This window comes from Natator depressus, chromosome 13 (genome assembly GCF_965152275.1).
Source record: "Natator depressus isolate rNatDep1 chromosome 13, rNatDep2.hap1, whole genome shotgun sequence".
Lineage (NCBI taxonomy): Eukaryota > Metazoa > Chordata > Testudines > Cheloniidae > Natator > Natator depressus.
In genome coordinates, this window is record NC_134246.1 from 41006772 (window position 1) to 41018106 (window position 11335).

Below are 11335 nucleotides of genomic sequence, written 5' to 3' on the forward strand. Positions count from 1 at the left end.
TAGAGAGCTGCGTTTCCCATCTTCCAGGGGCTGCCCCACGAACCGCTGCTCGGTAGCGTTCCCCTGAGGGCTCACGGCCAGCAGGTAGGTCAGGCCTCGCCCAGGGAGCTGCTGGTACCAGTGGAAGGTTTGGTACTTGGTGGTGAACGCGCAGGACAGGGTGACAACCTCCCCTTCCCAAGTAACCAGCGACTGGGGGCTCTGATCCACTTGGGCTTCACAGCAGGAGACTGAAGGGAAACAAAATACCAGTTAAAATATAGGTGAGAGTGTTTTACTTTGTCTGTCTACCTATCTGACCATTCTTCGCTAAGTGCTATCTCCCTATCCTTCCCTCTGAAGCACCTTTCCGTCCATCCATTGACCCATGCACCCTATCTCTCTCCACCTAGAATCTTCCCCAGTCTGAAAAGAGGCAAGAAATGCTAACAAAGAACCCCGGGACAAGATGACTCTGTAAATAGATCAGACACGGAGTGTGTCCCATTGGCAGCCCCCTCTTTCCCATATATAGGTGGTGTAACTCTGAATCAAACAGAGCAGGGAACTGAATCAAATACGTCTCCAGTCATTTCTGCCTCAATGTCCGACAAGCGAAGCAGCTGGCTTGGAGGAGCCCAGAGTGTTCTGAGCAGAAACTTACAGTACAAAGGAAGAAAGACCCAGGGGATTTGCAGCCTCATGATTCCCAGAGGGGTGAGGTGAATTTCTGAGACCGGTAGCAGCCGGGCACTGAGGTGCAATGGTGCCTGGCTCATCTCGGCCTGATGTTTTGTTAGGCTCAGACACATCATGTGACACCCCCAGCCTAGGATCCTGTAACTGCCGCCGCTTGCTCCTGCACAAGCTCAGCTGCCCTCTCACGGCTGTACACCCCCAGCGTAGACAAAGGCACCCAGCAAGAGGGGCTTCCTTGGGAATATCTCAACAGCACCCGCTGCGATGAGGCAGGAGGGTCCAGTGGCTAGAACGTTAGCCAAGGCCTGGGTTCGAGTCCTTCCTCCACCACAGACATTCTGGGTGGCTTTCAGCAAATCACTCAGGACCACGTTTTTAAAGGGTGGCCCAGTGGGGTTTTCAAACACACCCAGGACCCCTAACACCCATTGATTTCAAAGGGTGTTTGGCACCGAGGCACTTGTGAAAAATCCCACCAGGTACTTAAAGCCCTTTAAAAATCTGCCCTTTTGTTCCTCAGATCCCCAGCCATAAAATGAGTGTAACTTTCCCACCTCACACGGGTATTGTGTGGGCCAATAAAGTGATGATTGTGAGGTGGGTAGACACTGTGATAATATGGCCAGAGAAATACCCAATGCAGGCAGTTTTAGGCTGGAATGGTCAAAGATTTCTGAGGGAGTTTGTAGCCCAATTTCCCTTGAATTCCACAGGGAGCTGAGCGCCTAATTCCCTTGGGCTCCTTTGAAAATATTTTAAAAGCGTTTTTGTCCCATCCCACCCCCCGACCCAACCCCTGCAGTATCTCAGCAGCAGACAGACATGACTGGATTTAGCCTGGGATTTTCAAAGGAACCAAAGGGATTTAGGAACCCATGTCCTGTTGAATTTCAGTGACATTTGGCCACCTAGCCTCACAATGGCACATTTCTTGAGTTTTTATGAAGTTAAGGAGTCTAGCAATAGTTATTCTCAGTCAGAGGAAATAAGGGGACAGATTTTCAAATATTTCTGATATCAAGAAGGCCAGAAATGACCAGGTTGCAGCAGATAAACGAATGTGTGTGTGTGTGTGTGTGTGTGTGAGAGAGAGAGAGAGAGAGAGAGAGAGAGAGAGAGAGAGAGAGAGAGAGAGAGTTGTGTGCAAGACTTTGAGAGAGTACATTTATGTTTGATCTGCATGCATGAGTGAGTTTGGGATGTGTGTGAGTGTGTGTGTCACTTTATGGTGTGTGAGTGAGAGAATTTGAAGGTTGTGTATGAGTGATTGTGTGGCTGTTTGTTGTATGTAAGAGCAAATTTGGTATATGTGTTATTCTGGGAGTGCGTGACTTGTTTGTGCATGTGAATTGTGAGTTCACTTATGTAGAAATTGTGTGTGTGTGTATGAGAGACAGAGAAGAAAGAGAGTAACTTTGTGAGTGTGTGTGACAGAGATTTTGTGTTTGTGTCTGTGTCCGTGAAACACATAAGTAGTTATGTGTCTAAATGACATTTCAATGTCCAGGCTGAAATAAGGATGTGCCTTTATATTTGGTAGTAAAACAGTGGTGAAAACTCCTGCACAAATTTTCATTAATTCCTGCAGCTGTCAAAATGCAACGCAATGGCCACCAGGTGGCAGCACGTGACCACAAGCCTGTTTGTTTGCTTTCAGAACAGGGTTTGCCACATTTTTATTACATTTTCTTTTCAGATCAACCCAGCAGGGCCTGAGGGATTTCTGTTACTTCGCTCTCGGTTTTAGGTGATGGGGAACCGTCCACTTTCAATGCAGTTTGTAGTTCCTGTGATTTGAACATGCAGGCTGAGAGTTTGAAACTAGCCTAAGAGAAAAAGATGCCCGATTCCCATTAAAATTCATGCAGCTTGAGTATCCACATTTCCAAAGCAGCCTAAGGGAACTAGATGCCCAAATACTTTTGAATTTCACTGGAAGTTGATTATCTAAATCCTCTAGGCCTTTTTGAGAATGCCAGCCTCAGTATAAATCTGGGAGTTCTCTTTCCAGGAATAACTGAGCTCCTCTGACCATACCATGATGTTTGCCCCTGTGCAGAGCCCTAAGTGCCAGTTAAGTCCAGAAGTGAGGGTTAAGTGTCCCTTGGGTTAAATGTCAACCCAGGATGGAATTTCAACTAGGCTTTTCAAAGGAGCCTAGGGGAATTAAATGCCCAGCAACCATTAGTTCTGAATAGATCCACAAGGAACACATCCCATACTTCCCCAGCCCACAGTGAGATATTAATAGACTGATTGATGGATAGATCCTAAAGTGAGAAGAGACCTTTGTGATCATCTAGTCTAACCTTCTGCTTTAACACAGGCCAGAGAAGGATACTCAGGGATACCCGCACCCAGCCCATATCTTGTGGCTGACCTAGAGGAAAGACACCCAGTCTTGATTTAAAGACTTCAAATGATGGAGAATCCACCGTGTCCCTGGGTCAGTTGTTTCAGTGTTTAATTACCCTCACTGTTAAAAATGTGCACTTTCTTTCTAGTCTAAATTTGTCTCACTCCAGCTTCCAGCCATGGGATCTTATTCTGCTTTTGTCTTGTTCCATCTCCTCTTTGCGGCGAATTTCTGAGTACCATTGTGGTGCCCCCTTTTCCCAGAAATCAGGAAGAGGTTTTCTTCTCCAGAAACCCAACTGTGGCAGGTCTCACCCCACTTCATAGCCCTTCCCCCACCCCCACACCCCTTTCCTGCCAGTGCTCGCCTCCTAACTTCACCTGCAGGAGTCAGTTTCTTACAGTAGCAGAGAGGTGTCAGGTTTTTGTTCAGGGCTCCCTATGTATTTCAACAGAGTGTCTCTACTGAAAGCGCAGAAGTGCATGGTCGCGTCCCCCAACTCCAGAGCTGTGATCCTCATACTGAGAGAGCGTCTGGACTTCTCCAAATTCACAGAGAATCTCTCCCCGGCCTCATTGCTCTTTGTTCCTCCAGAATGTTGCCAAGAAAGGAAAAGAAGGCTTTCCCCAGGGGGCTGTTTGTACCAATACAAATAATAACTGCTAGCAGCTGTTTCATAAGTGCAGTCCAGGGAAACGGACTCGCGCTCCACCCCGACACTGGAGGCTGAGTCTGAGTTACAGCATCTTCCATGCTGGAGCCTGGCACAAGGAGAGGGGGAAAGAGAGGTTAGTCGGAGGATGCTGTCACTGAGGGGAGTTCTTTGTTCAAGGAGTTTTTAAGGATCTGCAGGGATTTAATGGAATCACAGAAATGTCAGGCTGACCTCAAGAGGTCGTGCAGTGCTCCCCCCCACCCCGGCCATGAGATCATCCCTGACAGGTGTTTGTCTAACCTGATCTTCAAACCCTCCAGCGATGGGGATTCCACAGCCTCCCTACTTAACGTGTCCGGAGCTCAACTCTCCTTATAGTTAGAAAGGTTTTCCTAACATCTAATCTAAATCTCCCTTCCTGCAAACTAAGCCAGTTATTTCTTGTCCCACACTCTGGACATGGAGAACAACAGATCACCCTCCCCTTTATTTAGACTCCCAGAATCCATTGAAATTCAATTCCAGTGGTATTTGGGCACCTAAATGCCTGCCTGAGAGCATCCCTTATTGCGGAAGAGGAGGGGGAAGGAAGAGGAGGAAGAGGAGGAGGAAGGTCTGTTTAATCTCTCAGCGCCAGTAATGAAGGGGGAGGCAGGTGGAGAATCTTTCAGAAATGGGATTTGGAATTTTACTCACTGAAAAGCCAAATCAGCACAATGGCTGAGCCCGGGATCGTGACCATCCTCCCAGCGTCTCGGCTCTTCTGCAGGGCGCTGCCGCTTTTCTCTCCAGCCAGCCTGGGAGAGAGTCACCCAGGCGGCAGCTCTTCTCCTCCACCTGCAGCCCTGGGCCGAGGGAGGCGAGAGAGCCGGTGTCTGAATGGTGAAGGTTCGACATCAGGCAGTGATGTCACAGCTGGAGGTGGGGCCAAGCATGAGCCTCCCCTCCTCTCAATACCTGCCCTGCCGCTGAGCCCACAGGTGCTGGAACTAAGGGTGCTGGGGGGAGAGCGGGGGCTGCTGCACCCCCTGGCTTGAAGTGGTTTCCATCAGATCCAGGGTTTACAGTTTGGGTCAATGGTTCTCAGCACCCCACTGTACACATTGTTCCAGCGCCCCTGGCTGAGCCCCCCGCGTGCCTCACCACGTATGAGGGGGCTGGCAGGAGAACTCGACCACGGGACAGCAGAGGCTGGAATAAACTGGTGCGCCCTGTCTATGGAGAGCCACGCTGATTGTGCTGCGGTGCCTTCTGGAGGAGAACAGCCCGAACCGCAGCCAGACCCAGGGCCAGCCGGAAACTGACCCATCATCTCTGTCCCAAGGGAGCTGCGCTTCCCAAAAGCTGGGGGCGTTTTTCCCTTCGCTGCCAGTGGATTTTTCCATGGCTGCAAACGGTGGATGGTGCCAGATGGTCCAGAGAAGGGACTTTTCCCTGTAAAATTCCATTTCCTAAAGAAAAATTCCCTTCCAGGATTAACCCATTGTTTTTAATGTTCGTGGTCATATGTTTTAAGGAGTGTTAAGCGGGAAAGAAAAGCACTAGGGACTCCTGGCCCCACATCTGGTTACATCAGTGTAAACCCACAGTGATGCCAATAAAGTCACTGTAATTGATAAGCAGTGTGGTCTGGTGGATAACCAGCTGGAATGGGGTTCAGGGCTGCTAGGTTCTATCCCCAGCTGTGTGACCTTGAGAAACCCCCTTCCCTACTTTCAGCCTTTCTCTCTCTTGCCCTTAGAGCTTGTGAACTCTTTCGGAGCAGAGACTTTCTCTGTGTTTATGTACAGCAGCTGGGGATTTGACCCCTTGACTCTAGCTAAGCTATGATTCATTCACACCAGCTGGGGATCTCTGCACCAACATCTCCTCCACCAAGCTGCTTTGCGGAGAATGAGGGTTTTTACACTAAGCCCATCTTGGGTCGTTCTGCCTCCACCCCACACAAGTAGGGGCCTGAGTCCCACAGCTGGGAGTCTGAGCTCTGCCAAGAGCTGCTTTTCAAATCCTCCATGTGCTCACCCATGAACCATTCATCAGTGACTGTCTCCCTAGCATTGACAGTCACCAGGCAGCCAGCCCTCTCCAGGGGAGCTGCTGGTACCATCGGAAGGTTTGGTAAGCGCTGGTGTAAGTCCAGGTCACGATGGAGATGTCTCCTTCCCAAGCAACCCATGACTCGGGTCCCTAAACCGACAAGGCCTCACAGCAGGACACTGCAGGGAAATACAATGATAGCATTAGAACGATGTATGTCAGAGTTGTTACAGTGTCTGTTTAACGTAATGTCTGTCTGTCTGCCAGAAGCTGGGAATGGGCAACAGGGGATCAGAATCACTTGCTGATTATCGGTTCGGTTCAGTCCCTCTGGGGCACCGGGCATTGGCTGCTGTCAGAAGACAGGATACTGGGCTAGATGGACCTTTGGTCTGACCTAGTACGGCTATTCTTATGTCTCTCTCCCAGTCTATCTGTGTATCTTTCTTTCTTCTGTTGCCTCTCTCTAATTTCTTAATTCTCCTATCTACCCATGTCCATCTGTCCTTCCTTCTGCACCATCTATCCATACATCAATCTGTTGTAAAATGCAGTTTCCATATCTTTCCGTCTCTCTCTCTCGCTTTCTCTTGATGCTCTTCTGAAGTCTTGAGAAAAGGAGGTAAAAAATGCCAACAAATGTTCCAAATCACTACAAATAATGAAATAGGACAGTGACAAGTCCAGCTTGGCAGCCCCCTCTCTCTTTATGTGTGCAGTAACTCCTAATCATCCTAAACCCCGAGTCAAATGCTGCCTCAGCCATTTCCGGTTCAAAATCCCACAATCGAAGTAGCTGGGTTGGAAGAGGCCAGAGTTTTCTAAGCAGAAACTTGCAGCAGAAGTGAAGAAAGACCCAAAGGCATTTTCAGCCTCATGGCTCTGAGATGAGTGGTGTTACTTTACTGGTACCTGAGACATTCAAAGCACTGAGATACACTTCAGAGTAACAGCCGTGTTAGTCTGTATTCGTAAAAAGAAAAAAGAAAAGGAGTACTTGTGGCACCTTAGAGACTAACCAGTTTATTTGAGCAAATAAACTGGTTAGTCTCTAAGGTGCCACAAGTACTCCTTTTCTTTTTTCTTTTTGAGATACACTGGCTTCCTGTCTCATCTCTGCCTGGGTTTTTGCACCTCAGGCTCATCACCTGACACATAAACCAGGTTGAGGTTCCATATTTGCCTCTGCTTGCTAGGCACCAAGCTGAACTGCCTTCTTGCAGCTCTGCAACCCCAGCCATAGGGACTATTCCAGCGGCCACATCCACGAGTGTGGGAGTGAATGTGATGTGTGTAAGTTTGACTGTATGAGTGAATTTTGTGTGGGTAAGTGGTGTGTAGTTGTGTCCAGAATATACTGGATTATATGTAAAATTTACAGGTCAAATGTCCAGGATGACATGAGGATGTGTGCTGATATTTGACATCTATCTAGTAGAACAGTGGTGGAAATCTGCAGAACAATTTTACACAAATTTTCGGTAGATGTGAACACTGGATGAAAAGGCCTTTAGGTGGCAGCACGTCATTATGAACTTGCTATTTCCTTCCAGATAAGGACAGGTCACACTTTTATTAAATGTTATGTACAAATAAACACACTGGGTCTTCAAAGAGTTCTATTATTTCACTTTTGTTTTTGGGTTATGGGGACCCTTCTACTTTCAATCCATTTTATATTTCCCTGGGATTTGAAAATGCAGGCTGTAACTGTGAAGACTGCCTAAGGGTAGGCAAGGTAAATAATCCCTAAAATTAATAGGGATTGGGCATTCAGGATAGGATTCCAAAGCAGACTAAGAGAGTTAGATGCCCAAATCTCTTTTAATTTCAATGGGATTTGATCATCCTTTGAAAATTCCAGTATCAATATAACTCTGGGAGCTATTTTTTTCAGTTATGCCTAAACTCTTCTTACGATACAGTGGTGTTTGCCCCAGTTCAGAGGGGCCAGCACAGATTAAGTCCATGCACTGGGGGCTGAAGTAAGACTTAAGTGGTGCATAGGCCTTTTTGCTGTTCAACTGAACAATTTCAGCTGTGATTTTCAAAGGATCCATTGGGAGTTAGGCACTTAAATCCCCCTTGAGTTTCAATAGAATGTGGGTGCCGAACACCATGAGGAGCCTGTGACAGTTCCAGCCTTCACAACCAGGGGTTTATTCAGCAGGTTCATGGATTTGTAAGGAAAGGACAATTATGATCATGTGATCTGGTCCCCTGTATCACACAGGCCAGAGAATTTCAGCCACGGCTCCCTATGGCTGAGCTATACTATGTCTTTTAGAAAGAGAAATCCAATCTGGGTTTAAATCATCCAAGTGATGAAGAACCCAGCACCTCATTAGATAGGCTGGTCCAATGGGTAACTGAAACATTCACCCTTGAAAATTTTCACCTTATTTCTAGCCTGCATTTGTCCTGCTTCAGTTTCCAGACACTGGATCTCATTCTGACTTTCTCATGCTTGATTAAAGACTCCTCTGCTTCCAGTAATCTTCTCCCAGTAATGGTCCTTCTGGTCCTTGGGTCACATTCTGCTTTGTCTCCTTCCAACTCTCCCCTTTGTGGTGAATTTCTGAGCACAGTTGTGGTGCAGATTCCCAGAAATCAGTTAGAGGTTTTCATCTCCAGGAAGCCAGCTGCAGCAGTTCCCTTTCCCCCTACACACACACACACCCCCCCTTTCCTGTCTGTGGTCTCCTTCTAACTTTGCGTGCAGGAGTCAGTTTCTCAGGGAAGGAGAAAGCTGTAGGGGTTTTGTGCAGGGCTCCCTGTTAATCACATCACTGTGTGTCTCTATTGAAAGCACAGAAGTACATGGCTGAGTCCCTCAGCTCCAAACCCGTGATCCTCAAACTGATGGAGCTTTCGGATTTCTTGAAGTCCACAGAGACTCTCTCCCCAGCCTCGTTCTTCTTTAATCCATCGGAATATTCCCAAAGTGGGAAAGCAAGCTTTTCTGCTCCATGTTGTTTGTACCAATACAAAGAATAATAGCTAGTGTCTGTTTCGTAAGCGCAGTCCAAGGTCACAGACCCACTCTCCACGCCCGCCGCCGCCGTCTGGGTCTGCGTTACCGCATCTTCCATGCTGGAGCCTGTTACACAGAGCGGGTGAGGGAGAGGTTAGTCGTAGAATGTTGCCCCTGACTTGATTTATGGAGCGCATCCCTCATTGATTATCCTGATGATGATAATAATCTTCTTCTTCATCGTCATCTTGGATCAGGCACTGACACTTATTTTCTTTGCACAGCACCTACCCCGAGGTGGAAATCATTGGCTGTTGCTTCTGATTAATTATTGGCAAATATTTATTAATTATTAAATATTATTATATATTATTATTATTATTTTATTACTAGTCCAACCCCATAATCAGTTTTACTCAGATTCCCAGTGATTTCCATTGGAACTTTTTACCCATGGGAAGAATGGCCCAAGGACTGGGCAGCAATGTGATATTTTCCCATTACATGAGAACGGCCATACCGGGTCAGACCAAAGGTCCATCTAGCCCAGTATCCTGCCTTCCGACAGTGACCAACGCCAGGGGCCCCAGAGGGAAAGAACAGAACAGGTTATCACCCAGTGATCCATCCTCTGCATCCAAGGTTTACCAAACTTTCAGGCTGAAATTTTTCAAAGGAGCAGAAGAGAACTAGGTACCCAAAACCTCCCTTTGAAAATCCCTGCCCAGTTCACCCAGTCTCCCCAACCCTCACTTCTAGTCGAGTCTATTCTGGCTCTGAGTTAAGAAGATTCCAATTGTAGAGTCTCTATTTACCAAGTAATACCAAAGTGGTCACAGCCCAGAGTAGGTTTTGTTCCTTCATAATGAAAAGATTTTCCTCCTGCCTCAGTATCACACTTTCTGTCTTCTTCTGCACCAGAAGTCGTGTTAGCTCTCAGGCTGCTGCATGGCCCTCGACATGACAACCGATGTGTCTGTGACTTCTCTGCTGCTGAAAAGCAAACACCGTTTCATTCCCCATTTTCTACACTGATTTACACCTGCTGGGGATATGGCTACATTGGCTCCAATGGACCACTGCCAATTTACAAGAGCTGAGGATCTGTCCCTTAAAAACTCAGAGAATTGGTAAGTAAGATCCCCTGGTAAGCAAGTCTATAGGAAAAAGAGAGCAGGAGAGTTGGCAGTTTTTCTAGAGGGATATTATTATGGCCACAAGAGCAAACTATCCCAATGTATAGGAAAGTTCGGAAGTATGGCCAGGAATCGTGGCCAATGAGAGCTGCGGGGGTGGAGGCTGCATGCCAGGGCAGCAGCATGGGCCACGCAGAGCCACTTGTTCCCCTCCACACACACAACAAAGGGGAGCTGCCCCAGGTAAGTGACCCTCAACCCAACCCCCTAACCCAACCCTGAGCCCTCTCCCACACCCTAATTCCCTCTCAGACCCCACACCCCAACCCTGAGCCCCTACCCTGAGCCCAAGCCCTGAGCCTGCTCCAGCACCCTAAATCCCTTCTAGATGGTAGACCCCCACAGCAAAACCCCGAGCCCCCTCCCAAACCCTAACTTTTGCCTAGAACCCAGACCCCAACCCTGAGCCCCCTCTCGCACCCTAACTCCCTCCCAGACCCCGCACTCCCACCCCAACCTCCTACCCTGAGCCCCCTCCCACACTCCAAACCCCTTGGCCGCAGCCTGGAGCCACCTCCTGCATCCCTAAGGCCTCATCCCCAGCCCCACCGTAAAGCCTGCACCCCCAGTTGGATCCCTCACCCCTCCCACACCCACCCTCCTGTCTCAGTCTTCTCCCACATACTGAACCCCGCATTTTTGGCCCTACCCTGGAGCCGAGGGGCCCCACAAAATCTAATAGCCCCAGGACCCCAGAAGAGTTAATCCAGCCCTCGAAGGAGTACTGCAGAAAAGGATCTAGGGGTTGTAGTGGATCGCAAACTAAATATTAGTCAGCATTGTAATATTGTTGCAAAAAAAGTGAACATCATTCTGTGACTCAAGTATTGCGACCAGATTAGGGCACCAGACTTCAGGAAAAATGTGAATAAAGCCCAGGGGGCAGAAACAAAAAATTATTAAAGGTCTAGAACACATGATCTATGAGGGAAAAGAGGAAAAAACTACATGTTTCATCTGGAGAAGAGAAGGAAGGGAGACATGATAACAGCCTTCAAGTAGGTAAAAGGTTGTTTTAAAGAAGAAGGTGATAAATTGTTCTCCTTAACCGCTGAGGACAGGACAAGAAGTAATGAGCTTAAATTGCAGCAAGGGAGATTTAGTTTAGACGTTAGGAAAAGCCCCCTGTCAGGGTGGTTAAGCACTGGAATAAATTGCCTATGCAAGTTGTGGAATCTCCATCACTGGGGATTTTTAAGACCAGGTTAGACAAACACCTGTCAGGGACGGTCTAGATAATACTTACTCCTGCTTCAGTGCAGAAGCCTGACCTATATAACCTATCAGTGTCCCTTCCAGTTCTAATTTCTATGATTCTGTGATTGACTTCCATGGAGTAATGTTGCTTTACACCGTCTGAGGATCTGTCCCTGCATTTCCTGCCCTAAGCTGACTCTCAGAAGATGAGAGTTTTTGCCATGAGCCCAGCTCCGCCTGTG

At 47.8% G+C, this 11335-nt stretch overlaps 1 gene segment (V, D, J or C); it reads right to left on the reverse strand.

Annotated features, from left to right (window-relative positions):
- Positions 1–3431: 3431 nt before the first annotated feature.
- Positions 3432–4198, reverse strand: LOC141997187 (T cell receptor alpha variable 38-1-like). The segment is given in 3 exon segments: positions 3432–3795; positions 4041–4088; positions 4168–4198. Coding segments are annotated over 3 exon segments (443 nt in total).
- Positions 4199–11335: the final 7137 nt, after the last annotated feature.